Raw genomic sequence first — 25,288 nt, forward strand, 5'->3', positions numbered from 1 at the left:
AAAACAGAGTATATCACTGTAACCATGTTTGGTTTTTAAAAGGTGCAACATCTTTAGTTTTTGTCTTTTGTATCTTATATAAACACATAAATAGAAGAAAAAAATTACCTCCATCTCTCTCTCTCTGTCTCATTCCATCTCTCTCTGCTCTCCTCTATAAAGCTGTGGTTTCATCCATAAAGCTGCGTTCTGCGTTAATGTTCTAGTGTTGGGATTTGGGGAGAACATTCCTCTGACAGCGCTCTGCACTCTGACCTCCGCTCACGTCCCGCCTATCCTCCATGCATCCTGGAATGCTGTGAATCTGTAGAGACATCACGCCGGGGGCATTGTGAACATGAGGATTCCACTGGCTCTCATCAACTTAATGAGGAGCCTCATGCCTTCAACGAGAGGCAGCAACGGAAGTCTTCTTCCTAGAAGTTCTCTCTCACTTTCAAATTTGTGCAATCTCCTGAGGAGAAAGAGATTAGATATTATGCTCTCTACATGGATAAATGAAGTCTCTGTAGTTTCTGTTTTTGGGCAGGGAACTTTCTAAAGTAGCTGTTGTATTATTTGGAAAACTATAAGTAAGGGACGACAATGGTAAGTTCCCGGGTCAAACCCCGGCTCCCCCACACCTAGTGTGAAAGAATCCTTGAGCAAGACACTGCTAACTGCTCCTGATGAGTACCTTGCATGTTGCGCCCGCCATCGGTGTGTGTATGTGTGCGTAATTGGGTGAATGTAATGCACACTGTACAGAACTTTGAATTAAGGTGCCATATAATTTACTGTATAAATAGTCTCTGTCGGGTGGAAACCTCATTTGTCCAAAACTGTTACTTTTCGGGAATGGCAAAAGTAGCAGAGCGACTAACTCGGAACGATTTGTGTCGCGCCACATTTTGAGCTTGTGGATCTGCTACTTTTGATGCTTTTGTGAGACGCGGTCAAGCAGGGCGTTAATTGAAATCAAAGAGATTATCAAAGTCGCAAAGACCTGTCTGGTTGGGACTTTCGGCCCACTGGTGTGACTGACTGTAGTAGTGGATGGTTTCACACAGACATGACAGTCTGTGTGTTAGTTTGTGTAATGCCTATATGATGTGTGCGTGCGTGCATGTGTGCGTGCGTGTGGCAGTGATGCCAACCCGTGTGCCCTCCCTCGGAGCGGTGTAGCCAGGCGGAGCAGCCAATAAGTCCAACCCCCTGAGAAGGGGAAACCGTCTCCCTCCCCTAGTTAAGCTGTTGGAGCTCTTCCGATGCTAGCTTCCGGACGCCGAGAGGGGAGAGGCGGGTTCTTGTGACGATCTGCAGCTGATGTATATGGCGGCAGTGCTGGGACACCCACCGAGTAGAGGGTGGAGCCGATGAGGAGAGGGAGCCCCGATACCCACCGAGTAGAGGGTGGAGCCGATGAGGAGAGGGAGCCCCGACACCCACAGAGTAGAGGGTGGAGCCGATGAGGAGAGGGAGCCCCGACACCCACAGAGTAGAGGGTGGAGCCGATGAGGAGAGGGAGCCCCGACACCCACAGAGTAGAGGGTGGAGCCGATGAGGAGAGGGAGCCCCGACACCCACCGAGTAGAGGGTGGAGCCGATGAGGAGAGGGAGCCCCGACACCCACCGAGTAGAGGGTGGAGAGGGAGCCCCGACACCCACAGAGTAGAGGGTGGGAGCCGATGAGGAGAGGGAGCCCCGACACCCACAGAGTAGAGGGTGGAGCCGATGAGGAGAGGGAGCCCCGACACCCACAGAGTAGAGGGTGGGAGCCGATGAGGAGAGGGAGCCCCGACACCCACAGAGTAGAGGGTGGAGCCGATGAGGAGAGGGAGCCCCGACACCCACAGAGTAGAGGGTGGAGCCGATGAGGAGAGGGAGCCCCGACACCCACCGAGTAGAGGGTGGAGCCGATGAGGAGAGGGAGCCCCGACACCCACAGAGTAGAGGGTGGGAGCCGATGAGGAGAGGGAGCCCCGACACCCACAGAGTAGAGGGTGGGAGTCGATGAGGAGAGGGAGCCCCGACTGTGAGACTAATTTCCCGGGCCATCGATCTGACAAAGGGCGGTGGAGGGGGAGGTGGATGTGGATGTGGGGAGAGGAGAGGAGATGAATACCATATGTGTACAGGTTTGGGCCTGTCTGATGTCCTGTGTGAGCTCCACCTGCTTGCCCTGTAAGAAACACTAATAGTTAATTATCAAACCAATTTTTATTTAATCCATTGTGAAAATAAACTGTTAGAGTTGTTTAGTTTTGATTCATTGATTATATTAAAACAATCTGAAAAATGGTAATTCAATCAATCGGAAAAGTAGCCTAATTGATAGTTGGCAGCCGTACCGTAAATGAGCGTGCACACACACACACACACACACACACACACACACACACACACACACACACACACACACACACACACACACACACACACACACACACACACACACACACACACACACACACACACATACAGTCAAACAAACATGCAGTCAAACAAACAAACAAAAGTGTGACGCTGTACAGTATGATCAAGTAAGGTGTTAAAACACCAAAAGTTAGAATACGCTGCCCGACAGCAACGATATGCTGGCTTAGCTTTCTCAGGGCGGCGGTGGCTCCTCTGAGAAGCTATAGTTGCCCTCCGGCAGTGATGTGCGCACAGCCCCACCACAGCTCTGTGACCAGCCGACCCCCAACCGCAACACCAAGGCCCTGACCTGCTCAGTGTCTGAGTGGAAGAACAACTTTGCTAATAGGGTTTATCCCCCGGCCGCAAGTTGCTCTCTCTAGCCCAGTGGTTCCCAAACCTTGTCATGTCAAGGACCACCAAATAGATTTATATAAGCTTGTAGGCAATATCTGTTATTTTTTAATAGCCAAATTATACAATACTGTATGTTTAAAGTGGTTTAGAACCAATGCTCTAGCTATCTAGTCAGTAGCATTCACAGCACCTGCGTTGTGGTGTGGAAATCCCCTCAGCAGGTATTGTAGTGCCTTGCCGGGGCGTTAGTGAGCTCGTATGTCTGTCTGTCTGTCTCTCTCTGTTTCTCTCCATTTCTCTGTCACTAGACTGCCATCAAGCCACTTCATTTCTAATACAGTTTGCATCTGAACTAAAGCTGGCAGAATAGCTAGACTGAATCAAAGCAGGTTTTCCACAGGTATACTGCAGAAAGTCTGGCGTGAGCTTTACTGTTACCCATCTATCCCTTGTTCTTCTGATTGGTTAGCGGTAACCCTCCACCCTCAGTACAGTGCATTTTATTCATCTTTTCTTCTCTTCTTTCTCTTTACAAAAAATTCAGTCAGCAATGTTCCACCAGCCAAAGCATCGAGCCACAGCAAACAGCATCGGTATTGAGTTTCAGATTGTTCTGCGGCCCAACAAGCCGACAACACCGCGGCTTTGTAATGCAAGCTATACCCGAGACACAAGACAAGGGGATCTGAGTCTATGCAGTGTTCATGAATCAGAGATTGATTGATATCACTCGTTCACTGCTGACATAGATTGTGACTAGAATGCCGTAACACTCCCCAATCTTTCATTTTTACAGCGAGCATCACAGCTTTGGAATGTTAACTCTGACTCAGACATGAATCAAGTTGTATTTCCCCCTATTTGAAAGATCTAAATGAAAGGGCTATAAACCTGTGAAGTGAAAATCAAAGTTGATTCTGATTCCGATCCAAGATTTGTATTTGTATTATTTGTATTTATTTATTCAGCACAGTATAAAAACAACATAGTGAACATAAATATGAGAAGCGTAAGGTGCTAGGCTGAGGCAAAAAAGCCCAAGGGGCTTATACGAGGCCTCTACCTATATAAATTAAAATGAAACATTGTACATGAGATATAGAATATCCAGAAAACATGAATGCAGTTTATAAAACATAAACAAAACAACAAAACAAAAACACAACATTGGTTATTTACATGATTAGAGAAAAGAATAGATGATACAAAGAAATATAATTAGGTGATCTGGTCAATTAAGTGGGTCCTAAACTTATGTTTGAAATTTTGTAATGAAGTAGAATTTGATGAGATTGCTGTATATGTGTTCCATAGCTGGGCCCCCCTGTATCTGATGGAGAACTGACACAGACCAGTACGGAACTTTGGGAGATGTAAATGATTTGACTGTCTCGTATTGAAGTGGTGCACATCACTGTTGAACTGGAAAAAGTCTTTACATGGCAAAGGAAATGAAACTGGCTGGAACAATACTTTGAAAAGAAAGTTGCAGGTTTGGTATGTATTTAAATTAGAAATTGGTAAAATATTGAGTTGTTTAAAAAGAGGGGCAGAATGAGCAGACCAATCACTGTATGTGGCAATCCTGCAGAATATTTTTTGCAAAATGTGGAGTTTATGAAGATGTGTATTATAAGTAGCTCCCCAAATGATATTGCAATATATAAGATATGGATAAATTAAGCTATAATAAAGAGTTGGGAGACAGTTTTGATTAACCAGACTACGGAATTTGCCAATAATGCCAATGGATTTTGATATTTTCTTACAGACATGGCTAATGTGGTTTGTCCAGCTTAGTTTTTCATGGATAATTACACCAAGGAAGGTTGTTGATGTAACCTGAGAAATTGGATCATCTCCTATAGACAGACAGGTGTTAGAATTACAATACTTTTTATTTTTTGATGTAAATATAATAAAATTTGATTTTAGATCAACCTGTGTTTGAGAAATGAGGAAACATCCTGTTCCTTTGCTTTCACACACAACACATACAGCGCTCGGTATACATTTTAACTTCAGAGGATTCTGTGATATAGCTATCCCCTGTTTACATCCGCAATCTCCCTAATATCCAATAGCCGGTGTGAGATTCGTGCATCTATTATAAAGTCGCACTCAATCTGTAATTAAATTTTCAGCATGGAACTACTGATATACAAATCAGTGTCATTATCTTCAGCAGTGTGGTCAAACAAACATACACTTGCGCAGGCACGCACACAGGCACGCACACAGGCACGCACGCACGCACGCACGCACGCACGCACGCATGCACGCACAAATAACATCTACTGCGTGGCTGGTAACGTATCTGTTGCCACGGTGACAGTTGCTGGGTGTTAGGGCCGATTTATACTACTATTTTACCGCTGTAGTGCCGATTTCGGCTCGTCAGACATTTTCAGTAGCACCGAAGACTTTACGACGGTACCCGCCCCCCCCCCCCCCCCCCGAACCTCAAATTGTAGTAGGCTCTACAGAGCCGAACCGACTTTTATTCGGCTATAAAATAGGAGTATGAATCACGCCTTACAGTAACCAGGTCCAATCTCATGCTATATCTGCACACTTTCTGATCCCTCCATTTTTGTTTAGTTTTACTATCATAATATCGTCTCTGTCGGGTGGATGGAAACCTCATATGTCCAAAACTGTGACGTTACAGAATTCAAATTCAAAAACAGCAAAAGTAGCAGATCTACAACTTTGAATCTTGGACCACGCACGCACGCACGCACGCACGCACGCACGCACGCACGCACGCACACACACAAACACACACACACACACACACACACACACACACGGACATGGACATAACATTGAGCCCTTCAAGGGCATATAGCTTAGCATACTGTACATGCAATCTTAGTGAAGGGGTGCAGTACTAAGTTCGGACACGTGTTTTGGTCCGGCGGTCATTAGACCGACAACCTACCTCTATCCCTAACCTAACCTAACCATAACCAACCTACCTCTATCCCTAACCTATAACCTAACCATAACCAACCTACCTCTATCCCTAACCTAACCATAACCAACCTACCTCTATCCCTAACCTAACCTAACCATAACCAACCTATACCTCTATCCCTAACCTAACCTAGCCATAACCAACCTACCTCTATCCCTAACCTAACCATAACCAACCTACCTCTATCCCTAACCTAACCATAACCAACCTACCTCTATCCCTAACCTAGCCATAACCAACCTACCTCTATCCCTAACCTAACCATAACCAACCTACCTCTATCCCTAACCTAACCATAACCAACCTACCTCTATCCCTAACCTAACCATAACCAACCTACCTCTATCCCTAACCTAACCTAACCATAACCAACCTACCTCTATCCCTAACCTAGCCATAACCAACCTACCTCTATCCCTAACCTAACCATAACCAACCTACCTCTATCCCTAACCTAGCCATAACCAACCTACCTCTATCCCTAACCTAACCTAACCATAACCAACCTACCTCTATCCCTAACCTAACCTAACCATAACCAACCTACCTCTATCCCTAACCTAACCTAACCATAACCAACCTACCTCTATCCCTAACCTAACCTAACCATAACCAACCTACCTCTATCCCTAACCTAACCTAACCATAACCAACCTACCTCTATCCCTAACCTAACCATAACCAACCTACCTCTATCCCTAACCTAACCTAGCCATAACCAACCTACCTCTATCCCTAACCTAACCATAACCAACCTACCTCTATCCCTAACCTAACCTAGCCATAACCAACCTACCTCTATCCCTAACCTAACCATAACCAACCTACCTCTATCCCTAACCTAACCTAACCATAACCAACCTACCTCTATCCCTAACCTAACCATAACCAACCTACCTCTATCCCTAACCTAACCATAACCAACCTACCTCTATCCCTAACCTAACCTAACCATAACCAACCTACCTCTATCCCTAACCTAACCTAACCATAACCAACCTACCTCTATCCCTAACCTAACCTAACCATAACCAACCTACCTCTATCCCTAACCTAACCTAACCATAACCAACCTACCTCTATCCCTAACCTAACCATAACCAACCTACCTCTATCCCTAACCTAGCCATAACCAACCTACCTCTATCCATAACCTAACCATAACCAACCTACCTCTATCCCTAACCTAGCCATAACCAACCTACCTCTATCCCTAACCTAACCATAACCAACCTAACTCTATCCCTAACCTAACCATAAACAACCTACCTCTATCCCTAACCTAACCATAACCAACCTACCTCTATCCCTAACCTAGCCATAACCAACCTAACTCTATCCCTAACCTAACCATAAACAACCTACCTCTATCCCTAACCATAACCAACCTACCTCTATCCCTAACCTAACCATAACCAACCTACCTCTATCCATAACCATAACCAACCTACCTCTATCCCTAACCTAGCCATAACCAACCTAACTCTATCCCTAACCTAACCATAACCAACCTACCTCTATCCATAACCATAACCAACCTACCTCTATCCCTAACCTAGCCATAACCAACCTAACTCTATCCCTAACCTAACCATAAACAACCTACCTCTATCCCTAACCTAACCATAACCAACCTACCTCTATCCCTAACCTAACCATAACCAACCTACCTCTATCCCTAACCTAACCTAACCATAACCAACCTACCTCTATCCATAACCATAACCAACCTACCTCTATCCCTAACCTAACCTAACCATAAGCACGGGAGCAGCGCATTTTCGAGCGGTTGTCCGACCGTTGTTCCCGCATAATGCTCCGTCGGAATTGCGTCCAGATCCCTATAGTGAAGATAGACTAATGCCGCAGGGAGAAGGCTGGGGAATTGTGGAGGGAGTTATTGATCCTTGACAAGCTGCGGAAGAGGTGCTGTGACCTTTGCTGAGCTTGTAGTATGAAGAGTGAAGAACAAACCTTTAGGATTGTGGCGTATGCTTGTTAGTGAAGGAGATTGGAGAGGGACTGAAGGCCGCCTGCTGCCGGTAAATGCACTCGCCCCTTCTGCAGCGTGACTGCCTGAACAATTGCGAAGTTCGACATGGCATTTGACACAGCAACTAAGGAAGTAGCCATGTAGTCTTTTCCTCGTGCACATCACAGAACCAGCGTGATCCTTTCTAAAGCTGCCTAAGGTCATTGACAGGACGAGTGATGCGTGGTTCTGATTACTTCTGCTGGCAAGGTGAAGGTCGGCGAAAGCCCCTCGCGGTGATGCACGACTTTGAAGAAATACAGTTTTTAATTGTTTGAATGGTTTAATTTGAATGCATTTTTAATAGACAAGGTGTAAACTAGGGCACAACTGGTTAACTGTTACAGGTACTTCTAACTAAAGTGTATAGTGGAGTAGATGTGTGAAGCACTGGAAAAAGATTATACTTAAGTAGTTAAGTAAAAATACCATAAAATTGTACAGTAATTGAGTAAATGCAGGAGCTACTTTCTCTGCTGAACACATGGTAGAGATGGCTGTCAGGACAGGTTTTGTAACTTTGGTCTAGAGATGATGAGGGACAATTATTTCTGCAGCTGCAGTAAACCTAGACAATGAACTCATTAGTAGATCAGTGCTGGCACTTTTGTAACACAGCGCAACAAAATGCCACGCCAGAATGCATTTGAGTGTTTCTCTATTTGGGGGAAGAAAAAAAAAATCTCATGTCGGTTGCTATCACTAAGTGAATAGTTTCTCAAGACTGAAGACAAACGAGTTGGCTACAACATAAAAATGACCAGATGTAATAACTAAGACACATATCGTTGCTGTCGGGCAGAGACCTCTTCTCTCCATATTTGTCTCTCTTTTTGTGTAATTTAACACCCGACTTCTTGATTATACTACAGCGTCACACGAAAGCATCAAAAGTAGCAGATCCGCAAGCTCAAAACATTTAGAGCTTGTCGATCTGCTACTTTTGCTATTTGTTTATTTGAATTCTGAAAAGTAACAGTTCTGATCACGTGAGGTTTACACCTGACAGTCACAGATACAAACAAACTCATTTGTTTCGCCTTTGCAGTGAAGTCGTGTAAATACTTCCAAATACTTCCAAATTCCTCCAAGCCAATATAGTTATAGCTGTCTAGCAGAAATTTAAATTCTAAAATATATTGACAGCTTCCAGTTCTCAACAGTTTTCGGGCGGAATTATCTCTCTGTATCATTTGAAGATTGTGGAAGAAACAGTTTGGCTTGAGAGATTACTAACGGATCGAACTAAACAACATGTTTGTCGAGCGAGGTTGAGATGCGTTGGGCATGTGTTGGGCAAACATTTTGGGCAAAAATGGTAATGCCAGGCAAGAGGAGAAAGAGGAAGGCCAAAGAGGAGGTTTTATGGATGCAGTGAGAGACGACATGCAGGTTGAAATCGATGATCTGCTGTGTCGACCCCAATGGGAATTAGCCGAAATGAACAAGTTTGTCAAGCTTCTATTGTTCACCACTATTACTTCAGCGATCTCTTTGTCACTCTCTCGCGTGTTACTTTTTAGGTAATGGAAAAAAGGAACCTGTGTCCCAATGGATGTCAATCTGCGATTCTGCATGACACTCTTGTAAGAGTGTCTTGTACAGGATGGGCTGTATTTTGCGTGTCTTAAGTACCAGGTCTTATTACTTAACTTAAGATCTGGAGGTGTGATCAATGCCATTTGGCTATTCTGAGTGGCCAAAGAGCATTGATCACGCCTCCAGGTCTTTAGTTTACTCAAGTTAGGTAATAAGACCTGGTACTTAAGACACGCAAAATACAGCCCGTACGAGTCTAAACTGCTGTAGAGCAACAACACAGTGTGGTACGAGACGTAAACAAAACAGCTCGCATAGGATGTTTGTGCCAAAATTCATTTTTTAGTTTGTCCAAACTATGAGAAAATGATGGGGTTAAAATTTTCCGTTTCTGGGGCGTCAACTATTTGGGACCTCCCAGAATGCCAGCCAGTTAATGTCCGATTTTCATAATATTAGACATGTTATGTATTTTTGTTTTGAATTTCTTAAACTTTTAAAGTGTCCAGAAGAACCTTTATTGACTTTTGGTAGGGGTGTTTCCCCACCTGGGTCCCCCCGGACTGATCCCTGTGCCTATTGTACAGCAGATAATAGGAACGATCTTTCACTCGGTGATACAAGCGTGAAATTTGGCATGAACATGCCTCTGGGTCACCTCTTTAACTTTTATAACCGAGCCAACGCAAATTCCAAAATGGCGGTCATTTTTCAAGATGGCCGCCAAATAAAAAAAACCTTTTGTGGCGGTTCTGGACAACCGTGGGTGCGGCCGACTCGAGACCGGGCACTGCACTCCCTGTGGGTGTGTGGAACGTGTGTGTCGAATTTGAAGTTGGTGGGGCGAACGGTTCTCGGGTTACGTGGATTACAGATGTACACACTCACACAAAAATCGTGAAATATAGAAGATCATTGGAACGGTTGTTCGCTTGGTGATACAAGCGTGAAATTTGGCATGAACATGCCTCTGGGTCACCTCTTTAACTTTTTTAACCAAGCCATCCAATAATCCAATATGGCGGTGCTATTTCAAGATGGCCGCCACATCTAAATGTTAGCCTATGTCTACATTTCTTACACATTTTAGGAAAAAATTCACCATTATAGATGGATAGATAGATAGTTTTTTATTTTTTTGTTATTGTTTTTATATTTTCTTTTTATTCTTTATATCATTTTTTTATTTTTATTTTTATTTTTCATACTGAAGTGGCTAGAGCCATATTGTGAGAGAATCTTTCACAAGGTTATACAAGCGTGAAATTTGGCATGAACATGCCTCTGGGTCACCTCTTTAACTTTTTTAACCGAGCCAGTGAAAAATCCAATATGGCGGTCATTTTTCAAGATGGCCGCCAAATAAAAAGGCCTTTTGTGGCGGTTCTGGACAACCGTGGGTGCGGCCGACTCGAGACCGGGCACTGCACTCCCTGTGGGTGTGTGGAACGTGTGTGTCGAATTTGAAGTTGGTGGGGCGAACGGTTCTCGGGTTACGTGGATTACAGATGTACACACGCACACAAAAATCGTGAAATATAGAAGATCATTGGAACGGTTGTTTGCTTGGTGATACAAGCGTGAAATTTGGCATGAACATGCCTCTGGGTCACCTCTTTAACTTTTTTAACCGAGCCAGTGAAAAATCCAATATGGCGGTCATTTTTCAAGATGGCCGCCAAATAAAAAGGCCTTTTGTGGCGGTTCTGGACAACCGTGGGTGCGGCCGACTCGAGACCGGGCACTGCACTCCCTGTGGGTGTGTGGAACGTGTGTGTCGAATTTGAAGTTGGTGGGGCGAACGGTTCTCGGGTTACGTGGATTACAGATGTACACACGCACACAAAAATCGTGAAATATAGAAGATCATTGGAACGGTTGTTTGCTTGGTGATACAAGCGTGAAATTTGGCATGAACATGCCTCTGGGTCACCTCTTTAACTTTTTTAACCGAGCCAGCGAAAAATCCAATATGGCGGTCATTTTTCAAGATGGCCGCCAAATAAAAAAGGCCTTTTGTGGCGGTTCTGGACAACCCTGGGTGCGGCCGACTCGAGACCGGGCACTGCACTCCCTGTGGGTGTGTGGAACGTGTGTGTCGAATTTGAAGTCGGTGGGGCGAACGGTTCTCGGGTTACGTGGATTACAGATGTACACACGCACACAAAATTTGTGCAATATAGCTGATCATTGGAAGGGTTGTTCGCTTGGTGATACAAGCGTGACATTTGCCATGAACCTTCCTTTGGATCACCTCTTTAACTTTTTTAACCGAGCCATCCAAGAATACAATATGGCAGTGCTATTTCAAGATGGCCTCCACATCTAAATGTTAGCCTATGTCTACATTTCTTACAAATTTTAGGAAGAATTTCACCATTATAGATAGATAGATAGATAGATTTTTTTTTATATTATTTTCTTATTTTTTTATTTATTTTTTTTAGTTTTCATACTGAAGTGGCTAGAGCCATATTGTGAGAGAATCTTTCACAAGGTGATACAAGCGTGAAATTTGGTACAAGTCATCTTTGAAGGTCAATCTTCGACCACTTGAAAATCAAAGATGGCGGCCATATATTTCAAGATGTCCGCCAAGATTATACTGATTCTACATTTCAGCTTATCTTTGCCTATACGTTTGTGATGGGAATCACCAAATCACCAAATAGCACTCCTATAGTTAGCGCAAATTAGCGCATATAATGCCTAATTTGCATATTTAAACATATAATTTCAGAACACTTGTAATACAAAAAATCTTAGTTTTAATATAAGTAATCAACTGGAGAAGTTTCATTGTGATAGCTATTATTTAACTTTTTTTCCCTATTCCCTATTTTTTCCCTATGGCGTGTTTTTTTATGTTTTAATGTAGATGTTATAAATGTTAACTCCTGTTTGCAAATGTTCAAAACACTATAGGAGTGCTATTTGGTGATTTGGTGATTCCCATCACAAACGTATAGGCAAAGATAAGCTGAAATGTAGAATCAGTATAATCTTGGCGGCCATCTTGAAATATATGGCCGCCATCTTTGATTTTCAAGTGGCTCGGTTTCTTAAGTCAAAGATTGACCTTCAAAGATGACTTGTACCAAATTGCACGCTTGTATCACCTTGTGAAAGATTCTCTCACAATATGGCTCTAGCCACTTCAGTATGAAAACTAAAAAAAAAACCTAAAAAATAAGAAAATAATATAAAGAATAAATATATATATATAAAACATCTATCTATCTATCTATCTATAATGGTGACATTTTTCCTAAAATTTGTTAGAAATGTAGACATAGGCTAACATTTAGATGTGGCGGCCATCTTGAAATAGCACCGCCATATTGTATTCTTGGATGGCTCGGTTAAAAAAGTTAAAGAGGTGACCCAAAGGAAGGTTCATGGCAAATGTCACGCTTGTATCACCAAGCGAACAACCGTTCCAATGATCAGCTATATTGCACAAATTTTGTGTGCGTGTGTACATCTGTAATCCATGTAACCCGAGAACCGTTCGCCCCACCGACTTCAAATTCGACACACACGTTCCACACACCCACAGGGAGTGCAGTGCCCGGTCTCGAGTCGGCCGCACCCACGGTTGTCCAGAACCGCCACAAAAGGCCTTTTTTATTTGGCGGCCATCTTGAAAAATGACCGCCATATTGGATTTTTCCCTGGCTCAGTTAAAAAAGTTAAAGAGGTGACCCAGAGGCATGTTCATGCCAAATTTCACGCTTGTATAACCTTGTGAAAGATTCTCTCACAATCTATCCATCTATAATGGTGAATTTTTTCCTAAAATTTGTAAGAAATGTAGACATAGGCTAACATTTAGATGTGGCGGCCATCTTGAAATAGCACCGCCATATTGGATTCTTGGATGGCTCGGTTAAAAAAGTTAAAGAGGTGACCCAGAGGCATGTTCATGCCAAATTTCACGCTTGTATCACCAAGCGAACAACCGTTCCAATGATCTTCTATATTTCACGATTTTTGTGTGCGTGTGTACATCTGTAATCCACGTAACCCGAGAACCGTTCGCCCCACCGACTTCAAATTCGACACACACGTTCCACACACCCACAGGGAGTGCAGTGCCCGGTCTCGAGTCGGCCGCACCCACGGTTGTCCAGAACCGCCACAAAAGGTTTTTTTTATTTGGCGGCCATCTTGAAAAATGACCGCCATTTTGGAATTTGCGTTGGCTCGGTTAAAAAAGTTAAAGAGGTGACCCAGAGGCATGTTCATGCCAAATTTCACGCTTGTATCACCGAGTGAAAGGTTCTCTCACAATATGGCTGTTAGCCGCTGTACTACTATCTCAATTCTCATTACATTCCTCGCTCTGCTCCTGCTCCAGAATAATGTCAAATTAGATAAAAATTGAAGAATAAAAGTAGTTGTAGCTGGGCTCTGATAACCAAAATGAGTAGTAGCTAATACCAAGGGTCTTCCACAGGGGGCTCATGGGTCCTTAGGGTCCCACCAAATATTTGTGGGATAGGAACTTTATTTATTTATTTTTTACATTAAACCACTTGAACCATAATTATAGTATCCCTATTCTGAGGAACTTTACTTTTGAGATTGCATTTGAGATTGCATTGAGGTGAAGAGAAAATGCTCTCAAGCAACGTAAATTGATTGAGTTGCACTGTGGAGGCAATCTGTTCCAAGAGAAGACACCATTGATGAGTCTGGTGTCATCAGCACTTGTGTCAGATGGGGCAAAAAATTACATTCTTCAGTTTGCAGATAAGGGCCAGAAGTGGTTTGTTTCTGAACAATTGATCTCTACATCAAGTCTCTCAGTGTGGGACAAAATGACGAAACTCAAGTTGAAGACCTTTTTTAATTGGATGGAAACGAAAGTACGTATTGGAGACAAAAGTTGTGTTAGGAATGTGAATTCTTTGGTCTGGAGATTCTTTCTTTCTTTCTTACCTTCCTTCCTTCCTTCCTTCCTTCCTTCCTTCCTTCCTTCCTTCCTTCCTTCCTTCCTTCCTTCCTTCCTTCCTTCCTTCCTTCCTTCCTTCCTTCCTTCCTGATCTCAGACTCAATCAGCCAACGTGTTTTGCATCTGTTTCTCGTCACTCTCTTTTGAATGACGGGCCTCGGTCAAGGCAATCAGCTCTGCTTTCACTCACCTCGTCCTTGTAAAACAAGAAAAAAAAAGAAAAACATATTATTCATTAACAACATGTCTAAGCCCTACGGGGATTCCCATAACCCATGCACACACCAACAAGAAAACGCTATTGTACTTGTACAAAGTTCTCGATCTGCGTTTTCCCTCCACATCGGATCATTAATCACAAAGGCGTATATGGAAAGTAGAGGAGCTACCGAGCCGGAATGGAGGCCGCGGGGTCAGTCGATGTTTGTCCTCTCCTCTCCTCTCCTCTCCTCTCCTCTCCTCTCCTCTCCTCTCCTCTCCTCTCCTCTCCTCTCCTCTCCTCTCCTCTCCTCTCCTCTCCTCTCCTCTCCTCTCCTCTCCTCTCCTCTCCTCTCCTCTCCTCTCCTCTCCTCTCCTCTCCCCTCCCCTCCCCTCCCCTCCCCTCCCCTCCCCTCCCCTCCCCTCCGCCTCCCCTCCCCTCCCCTCCCCTCTCCATGGTGGAGTCCCTGTATGGTGTCATTATTCCGACACTGTTGTGAAGGCAGGAGCTTTTGAAGCTATTGATTAGGGAGGAGGGATAGGAGTAGGATCGATACACTTGCTGATTCAGTGGTGTGGCAAACACGGTTGAGACGCAACAACACAGGCTGATTGTCTGCGTGTGTGTGTGTGTGTGTGTGTGTGTGTGTGTGTGTGTGTATCAGTTAATATATGAGCTCATTTTGACACTCGTTAAGGGAGCGGAGCATCCGTCCCCCAGAGACAGAACACCTGCACCTTTTAAACTCATCACCGCACGCACGCACGCACGCACGCACGCACGCACGCACGCACGCACGCACGCACGCACGCACGCACGCACGCACGCACGCACGCACGCACGCACGCACGCACGCACGCACGCACGCACGCACACACACACACACACACACACACACACACACACACACACACACACACACACTTAATGCTCAGGCATTCACTCTCTCTCTTTCTCTCTCTCACTCTCACACACACACACGGACATACAAAAACACTTTTTGTGGCGTGTCTCCTAGAAGGCGAGCAGCGTGCAGCGTGCATGTGTCCAATCAGTACCATCATTCTTGTCTATGCTGCCAGTAGGAGGAAGTAGAGCCTTGAATATTTTTCACATAATCGTGAATCGTTTTTTGGGGGGTGATGAAAATTCTTCGCTTTTTGTGAATTCATCATCTCAGTTCCACTGTCCCGCCATCCCTCCATATTTGGGCAAAGCATGATGTAATCAATATGATGAGATCCACAGGGAAAGCCATGGCGTTATCAGATCTCCTCTTCATTTAATGTGCAATACTTTTTGGACAAATTGCTGGAAGCAATTCTAATGAACAAAGTTAAGTCCAATAGACACTCACTCATGCACAATGCACACCTAATTCAGCCCTCCTTTGACTACAGTGTATAATTATGCATGTATATTGCACCTCTTGGTTTTCAAACATCTCTATGTCACTAAAGACCAATCTCCAAACCTCCCAAAACAAACTAAATCGACTACTTCTCGACCTGGGGCCCATGACCCATCTTTTTGCAACCCATTTTGATAGCCTAGGGTGGCTCCGGGTAGAAAACAGAGTTAAGCAATTGAAATTGGGACTGACATTTAAAATTGTAAATGTAGCTTTACCTGACAAACTACCTAAAAAAAGCTAGCGCCACCCACAGCCACAATACAAGAGGAAGCGAGAACAACGATCTGGTATCACCCACTTCCAAAACAAACATGGGTAAATTATCCTTCACGTGTGGAATGCCCTGACTCCCTCCCTCAAAGAATGCAAATCCAAATCCCTGGCATCCTTTAAAACAGGCCTGAAAATCCACCTTTCAGCATGCCAAAGGGAAATGATTGCCCCCTTTAGTCTAGTGACTACCCCCACCTCCTTATAACCCCTTCTTTGTTTCTCAAACTGTACATATCTTTTTTTCTTTTTTTACCTTTTATGTTGTTATTGTTGTTGTTGTTGTTGTTATTTTTCATGTCATGATTATGAATTGAATACCCTGGACCTGAATGGAAACAAGACCGCATGGACTTTTTTCGGTGACCCCTTTGGATGTGTGTTTGAATGTAGGCCTACCCTGTACTGATTACATTTCTGCAAAAAAGTATTCAATCAATTAATCAAAACTCACATCTTTGCTTCCCGGCATAAATATGTTATGTTGTCTCTGTTGTCTCAAACTATTGTCAAGGACCCAAAAATTATATAGCCTAATATTATATTTAAGTTTTGGGGTCCTTGACATGAAATAGTTTGAGAACCACTGATTCAGAAAACTGTCATGATTTAGAAGACGTTTGTAGAATCTGTGCTCAGGTTTAACACCTTTAAGACCCCGTGGAACCCTAGACCCCGTGGAACCCTAGACCCTGTGGAACCCTAGACCCCGTGGAACCCGCCCTAGACCCCGTGGAACCCGCCCTAGACCCTGTGGAACCCTAGACTCCGTGGAACCCTAGACCCTGTGGAACCCTAGACTCTGTGGAACCCTATACCCTGTGGAACCCTAGAACCCGTGGAACCCTAGACCCCATGGAACCCTAGACCCCGTGGAACCCTAGACCCTGTGGAACCTGCCCTAGACCCCATGGAACCCTAGACCCCGTGGAACCCTAGACCCCGTGGAACCCTAGACCCCGTGGAACCTGCCTTTGAGAACCAATACTTCGGGCCTTTACCCAGAAAACGTTGCCCTGTTGGTGGATATAATCACAGACAGATGACATGCTATCACCCTCTGTTGTTGCAGGAGACTGGAGAGAGAGACTCCAGACTGTTGTTACAAAGAGAGAGGGAGAGAGAAGATAAGTGATTTCTTAAAAGAGACATCCAGGCTACATGTTGTTGTTGTTTGGGGAGAAAAACAAGATATATCGCTGCTCTGATGGCCACGCGTTGCTTGTTATTGAATGTGACACTTTTGAAATGTTACTGTGGGGACAGATAGAACATTTTCTCCCTGTCAGGGGAGGCACGCAGCAGAGGAATCACCCACTGGACTGTTTGTGTCCGTGAGCCCATCTCGTCCGTCCGTCCGTCCGTCCGTCCGTCCGTCCGTCCGTCCGTTCTCTCGTTCTCTCTCTCTCTCTCTCTCTCTCTCTCTCTCTCTCTCTCTCGGCTGCTGGTGAAAAGACAGAAGGTGTTGGAATCCGTAGAGCCATGTTAACTTTCCCTGCATGTGTTGTTGTTGGCAGGCAAATATTTTCTCTTTTAATAATGTATTTATCATGATTACAGCCCGTCTCCCTGGCAACCACGTGCACATAGTGTTCCCATCATACAGGCCTAATGGGGCTTCTCTGATCCTTCCCAGCGTGGTTCAGCGTACATTACGTCGCCTCCCTCTCAGTGCTGCAGTACTGTACTGTACTGTAGTTCTCAAAGCTTTTCATGTCCAGGACCACCACATTGATTGTGTACTTGGCTGCGGATCGATCCCCATCTACAGGGACCCCCCAGAAGAGAACATTTTTCAAACACTTTCACTGTTTTTCCCCCTTGTATGGGGTACTTGCAGCATGGCTCAAAGTGACACGCTGTGAGCTTGTGTTTATGCTTTTTTTTAATAGCTAACAAAGTGGTTAAAATGATGAACCCCCCCCATGGACCTCTGGTGGTTCCTTGATCCTATTTCGAGCAGCACTACTCTATTGGTCTCCCCGTTAATTGTTCTCCTCTCTCTGTAGACACACTACCCCCCTCGATCCTAACTCATCTATTTTGTCTTTCTTTCTCCTCCACATCGCAGCGCCTCCACTCCCCAAAGCCGCGGTCCGCTCTTCATTATAGCTTAATTATCTGCATGCCGGGCCATTTCAATAATGCACTCTTGTGCAATTTTGGTACTCAAACTTCGAGTACTCTAGCCTAAAGTCTATTTACCGCCGTGGTCTCTGACTTCTCAGCACGCCCCATCATCATCATCATCATCATGTCTCATGTGATGTCCTCTGTGTTTCTGTGGTGTCGGAACACTCATCTCTCTCTGCTCTTGCGTATCTCGCCTCCTCAGGGCCCACTGAATCCCATCCGCCAAAAGAAAAAAAAATGAAATGAAATAACAAAATTAAGAATTTAATACATTTTCAAAAACCATTTAGATAAAATGTCTGGGAGTGTTGAAAGGAGTGCATTGGTAGTGAGGAGAGGAGCGCAAAACTGAAATGCCTCCGAGAAGGCAGGTTTTTTAAAGGGGTGAACCGTCCTGCCCTGAAGGTTTTTTAAAGGGGTGAACCGTCCTGCCCTGAAGGTTTTTTAAAGGGGTGAACCGTCCTGCCCTGAATTCTGGTTCTTCTCTATGGCATCACACAACATAGAAGAACCTCTATGGCATCACACAACATAGAAGAACCCGGGAAACATAGGGACTGCTCTCTGAACCACTTTTTGTTCCAGTTGGCACCTTTTTATGGTTCTACAGTGAGCAGGGCTCAATGCACCGCAGGCCTGCTATGTCAGCTTTCCATCTCATGTGTTGTGGTTTCACCCGACTTCCATCCAACATGTGTTCAGCAATGAGCTGTCATATATTCATTATTGTCTCCACCAGGCCGAAGGCATGGGGAGAGCGTGTGTGTGTGTGTGTGTGTGTGTGTGTGTGTGTGTGTGTGTGTGCGTGCGTGACTGCGCGTGCGACTGTGCGTGTGTGTGTGTTTATGCATTGCAGTCACACAGGCGGAATCAGGCAAGCCTTTGAGGAATCCCTGCGTGTTTCCTATGGCTGTTGTTGGCTTATACCTTAGTCCAGAAGGTTACGTTTACGATGAAGCTGTAGAAAAGCTGTTGTGTATTAGATCAGTGGTGGATGGACCTATCTCTCTCTCTCTCTAGTGGTGGACGGACCTCTCCCCCCTTCCCTTCCTCGGAAGCTGAGCTGTTTGAGTGGGATTCCCAGTAGTCCTGAGCTCACCAGCCAAGCTCTGCATGTTTAACACTCCTGTTAATGTGTGTGGGTGGGTGTGATTGTGCATGCACATGCATTATGTGTGTGTGCGTGTGTGCGTGCGTGCGTGCGTGTCCGTGCATGTGCGAGTACTTAGTCTATAAAAAATGCTGTGCTGTGAAACAGGCTGTAGCATACATTTCTTTCTGCTGTAGTCGTACAAATGCCACATTCTAATTTACTGTACTATATATGGCCGTGGCCATGGTTGGTTCATTCTTGGCATTTCTGAGCAACAACGAAGTCAATAATGAGTCCCATTCAATGGCTGGTCATCTGTGCCCCGAGGGAGGGCTACAGTATGGCGCATGATGGCTTACAGCTCGGCCTTTATTGTCTATCCGTGGCTAACTCAAGCGGACTGCATCAAAGCAGTTTAGTGCATTATAGGGATCAATAACACGAATGTCCTTCGTTCTTTTAAAGCCTTTATGACTCACTCCACCACACCACAGCCCAAGGGGGGGATTTCATTACCGCACTATAGTGTCTAACACATTAAAAGACATTATCGGCATCGACTACATGAGGTTACAAGCCGTTATGCATCGCTCCACATCAGTCAATGTAGATTATGCGAAAAGAACGACAACTTGTGTTATAGGTACTAGCCCGCACGCACGCACACACGCACACACACACACACACACACACACACACACCCACACACACACACACACACACACACACACACACACACACACACACACACACACACACACACACACACACACACACACTGTGGCAGGTCACCCTGCCACTGAGACTGAATTTAACACAGTTTAAAGTTATAATTATTATTTATTGTGTGTTTATTGATTGACTCCATTGAAGGGAGCAACTACCAGCTGTGGGGTGTGGGGAACATGCCAACAGTGGGAGGGTTTATTTAGAGAACTCTTATCTTTCATTATATTATGTGGATCAGACAATGTGGATCAGACAAACTGTAGGTTTTTGTAAATAATATGTGACACTTTAAATGTGTGTATGAAATGTGAAGTTATTGTCTCTGGACATGGGGCTGTTAATTGTGGAAGCAATTCAGGTTGATACAGTCCAGTGGGAGGGGCCTAGCCTTTATAAGAAGGGGGACCTGCCATTGTCCAGCTGTTGATGTAGCACTGTAGTGGAGGGAGGACCAAAGAGGGCCAATCTGTTCAGCCATTTGTAAATAGCATTGCTGTATTGTTGGAACACCATTTTGTTGCACTGGTTGGTCACTTTTGGGAAAGGTGAATAAAACAGTATTTTTGACTATTCTTGCTGCTTATGAGTATTCCTGCAAAGGTGGACATTTCTGAGTGTTTGAGTAATTTTGAGAGATGGTTCAGTGCCATTTTTGAGCACACACTACCCTCACCCAAGGACAGAGTGTGAGACACACTAGTAGTGTTTAAATAATTAGTGGAGTAAAAAGTACAATATTTGCCTCTGAGAGTATAGTGGAGTAGAAGTAAAAGTTCTGAAAATTGGAAATACTAAAATTGGAATGAAAAGATACTTGAGTACATTTACTTACTTTCCACCACTGCTGCCAAGGCACTTTGGTGTTCCGTAGGCCATGTCCAGTACAGGTGTGCCTTGGGATTTTGTGACAACCACGCATTAATATTGCAATATATACAACTACACAAAAAAGTTTTTATTGACTTATGTATTATTAAACTTTGTAACTTTCCTCTTCTACCCCAGATTTGAACCCTGTTTCCTGCGCTAGTGCTGATATTCTTACCATTGAGCTAATAGAGCCTGCCTGCTTGCTCTGGGGATAAATTGAATCTTGACCATCAAGTCAAAATTCATGCCAGATCCTATGTGAGACATGACCCTTCTATTGATGATCTCAATAGAAGGGAAACAAAATACAACCACCCCCCAATTTAATAAGTTATATTGTGTTAACGTACAGTACTCTACCATTGTACAAAATTGTCACATCCTCACACTGTAAGCTCATAAGATTTCTGATTTTAAAAAATAGAGGGCATGCTCATGCATAAAGTGAGTGAGAAAGTGAGTTTAACAGTGTTGAACGTTGTTTAATGCAATCAGATAGGATTTTCTGTTTGGATGTATGGGCTGTCAAGTCCAGAATGTAATATGATATCTACTGTATACAACATTTTGTCTTGGTAAATGTATGGTGCATTTATATAGCACCAAGGCGCTTCACAATGATTGTGTTCGGCACAACTTGTCCTAACAGATTGTACTGTATGTGTGTGTGTGTTGCAGGGCTGGTCAAGCTGGGAATCCACTGTGTCACATGCCAGAAAGTCGCCATAAAGATTGTCAACCGGGAGAAGCTCAGTGAGTCGGTACTAATGAAGGTAAGTCAACCAGTCTATATGGGTTCCATTTTTAGACGTGCCTGTCTTCTCTTCGCTCTTTTCCTCTGAATGTATTTTTAGAGTGACTTCTTCCCTTTCCAATTAAATCTTTGATAGGCAGTATAGTTTATATAAGTAGCCCGTGGGTACAGTGATGTGTGCAGCTGATGATGATGGCCTGAACGTTCAATATTGTAAATTGTGGTGGAGTTGGATTTGGAACTTTTGACGATATTTAATGGGAATCCAGTAGTTATCCTTTTAGCAACCGTATTGGACCTGGCTAAGATATGTACAGTATGCGCTTCATTTGGCGGAGAATATCGACACTGTTCTTGGCTAATATGACCGCTGTGAACAACGTGGGAACTGTGAAAAAATCTCTATCCGGGGCGAAATACCCAGAAATGACCACACCAGATAGCTACTTCAAACATGGCTCTATCTTCTAAACTGTTTGTGTGACAGATTTAGTATTAGTATTGGAGTTTGGAAGCGCTTGTTGATTAATCACTCAACATGTAACAACATGTAATGTGAAATTGCACATAATGCAGGAGGCAGCAGGATGTTGCGTTACTGAAAGGGAGCGCTTCCAAACTTCTTGACATAAAGTAGCTCATAACATGTCTAACTCTATATGGTGGATTTTTATGAAACAAACACTTTGCAGATAGAAACAGCACCATTCAAGCTTTTCGTACAGCTGCAATTCTAGTGAGTTTGACATAATTTAATACAATTAATATGACAGAGTTGCCAAATACCTAAAATAAAATAACGCTTATAAAAAGATGAAATCTCACTGTATATGTGTATTCTTTGTATTATTCTATTAACAACCTACCCGCATTATAGTGTATATAAGCTGCTTGAACTTGTAAGATGTTTGTCATTGATTGATTCCCCCAAAATAACGAACAAAATATGTGTGTCCTACTGTCTTTATCAGTTCAATAAGGGCCACATATTTTAGTTTTCAACTAAGGGGACGATTATGTGAGAACTTCTAGGTCCTCAGACAAATGTCCACTGAAAATACCTGGGACCAAACTCAAAACAAAGGGTGACTGGGCCTTCGCAGTGGTTGCTTCAGTAGACTGCTTTAAGAGCATGTTAAAGACACATTTATTTCTCCCATGTAGTTCTTACCTGACTCCATTTTACATACGTTTAGTGATTTGCTTTGTTTATTGGTTTCGTTCAATTCTATATTGTATTTTTACTTTATTGTGCTCTGTTTCCTGTTTGTTTTAACTTGTTGATTGCTTGTTCTGTGCTCACTTCAGCACCTTGTAACTTTGTTTTGAAAGGTGCTGTATAAATAGAATGTACGTACGTACTTACTTACTTACTTACTTACAGTACTTACTTACAGTACGTCAAGGAACGGTTGCCAACCCTATACTGACAATAGGGTAAGGTTGTTGTTCATGGCTCTAAGCTGAGAAAACATGTTTCCGGGTTTCTTCTGCGGTGGTTTTGTGGCAGCGAGGGCGTTTGCCTGACCACAGCGGCACAAACGCTCCATTACTGGCATGACGGGTGTCCTTCGTAATCCTTACAGTTCTGCCTAGGCACCTCCTAAAGTAGAGACTCTCTTTAATAGGCTCAAATCATCCTCACTCCCCCACACTGCTATATACAGAAACTTCTAGAGGGGAAAGAAAATGCTATTTATTAGGTCTCCCGTTATTCGTTAACCCCCACACACTCTTTTATTTTTTTATGTCATGAAAACAGTAGGGAGGAGAAAAATATGTCCCAACGCCCCTCGTGGGCTGCATGCCTTATTTAGTGCCGGCTCAAGAGTGCTTGTGGAGGCTTGGCTGTAATTAGCCCTCACGTCTGTGTAGTGGAAGAAGTACACTCTTTTCTCTCCTTTGTGCCATATTTTCATGTATCTTTTTAAATAGCAGATCTACAAGCTCATAGTGCGGCTATTTTTCAATACCTAAAGTGTAACATAATGCTTGAAACACCAAAAGGGGTTCCCGCAAAGAAAGGGCTAACCTGTGCGGTACGAGAGACAGTGTTGCCATGTCTGCTTTAAGCGACTTTGGGCTTGTTTTTCCGTTGCTTATAATTATTTGTAGTTGCATGTTTGTTTTAAAAGGGAAATTATTTGGGCTTGCTTCCACATTTTGTAATTATTGTTTAAACCAGTTCTCAAATACTTGCGTATCAAGGACACCCAAATTAATGTATTTCTCTGCAGAACGTTACCATCTGAAAATGTTTGTCGCAAATGTCTCCCTAGTCGCTTCTTTTTTTTTCATAGACCCATGGGTGCTTATTTCTCTAACAAAATCTGGCGACAGTGATGAGAGAGAGAATTAAGGAGAGAGTAAACAGGCAATGAGAGAATAAAGCCCTGCTGTGAGGTAATTGTTATGAGGGAAAAGTGGGAAACAGCAGCATGTGAATTTGTGCAGGTTATCTGCAAATGGAAAAAGTGGCCTGCACGCATTCTGCATCACTCCTGGAGACATGTTATTAGAATCCAGACCGAGAAGCCCGTTTGATAAACAGTTGGTATTTATTGGCCTCCTGCGGTGTCAGTTTCTCTCTCTCTCTCTCTCTCTCTCTCTCTCTCTCTCTCTCTCTCTCTCTACAGTAGCTCATATACTGTATGGCTAAACAGCCAGCCTGATGCGAGCAGGAACAGCATATTACATGTGAATATTTTTAGCGCCAGAGCTGCTATTCGTTTTGACACAGCGGTGACAGTTGTATCAGTGGCTGTACAGTAGAGCTGCTGTGTAGCTGTGCTACAGACGGTGGTGAAAGGTGACAGAGAGCGAGGTACAACCATGGAAGAGAGTGTGCTTTTTCACCTGCTACCATGCACAGAATCCTGACACGCAGTGATTCTCAGACGTATTAAATAATAACCTCTGTGACTAAGAGTTACAGGTCCATTTGGGACCCCCTCAAGGAACTCTTAAAGATGGAGTGCCGAGATTTTTCTCCACCCTAAAACATGATCATCAGGTATTATTATTGAGTGGTGCAACCACTCCAAGGAACAGCAATGTCCGTGTTCACCTATTTGTCCGCCTATGTGTTGGTTCACCTATGTGACTACCTATGTGTTGGTTAATGAGCACCAGTATAATGCGTACCAGTAGGGGCACTGTTGTGCCAGAAACAGAGAGAGAGAGAGTGCTGCACTGTAGCCTGCTAATGAGAGAGAGGGGGGGGGGTATTCAGGGATTCAGTTGTCCAAACAGAGGGGGCCAAATTAGAAAATAAGAAAACACTCAACGGTCGACTACATCTCCTACCTATCATAATGTACTTTTGGGACTATATTAAAGTAGGCCTACTATACAAATGCAATGCATTTCAACAATCTGTGACCAAAACACAAATAACTTTTTTTCAGCCTTATTTAACATTACCAAATGTAATCAGATGTAAAAAGGTATATATTTACTGTCTGTTTAGCTATCAAGTGGTTAACATTGATTGTATAGTAGTTACAGTAAGTATAGAGCTACTGTACTCTCTCTTACATTTGCATTACAATGACAGTCATTTAT

The 25,288-nt window shown here is 43.8% G+C and overlaps 1 protein-coding gene and 1 pseudogene across 2 annotated transcripts in view; one reads left to right on the plus strand and one right to left on the minus strand.

Moving 5' to 3' along the window:
• The window catches only part of LOC310857975 (serine protease HTRA2, mitochondrial-like), a 31,179-nt pseudogene extending 30,863 nt beyond the window's left edge, over positions 1-316 (minus strand). The window contains exon 1 of the transcript in view: positions 256-316. The product of the transcript in view is annotated as a serine protease HTRA2, mitochondrial-like (transcript). The remainder of the gene's footprint in view (positions 1-255) is intronic.
• Positions 1-25,288, plus strand: part of brsk2a (BR serine/threonine kinase 2a) — a gene marked incomplete at both ends in the record, with an annotated part of 310,767 nt that overhangs the window by 165,458 nt on the left and 120,021 nt on the right. The window contains one exon of the mRNA XM_083762742.1: positions 21,649-21,743. Coding sequence (XP_083618868.1) covers positions 21,649-21,743 — 95 coding nt within the window. The remainder of the gene's footprint in view (positions 1-21,648; positions 21,744-25,288) is intronic.

This window comes from Protomyctophum parallelum (genome assembly GCF_964188405.1).
Source record: "Protomyctophum parallelum genome assembly, chromosome: 4".
NCBI lineage: Eukaryota > Metazoa > Chordata > Actinopteri > Myctophiformes > Myctophidae > Protomyctophum > Protomyctophum parallelum.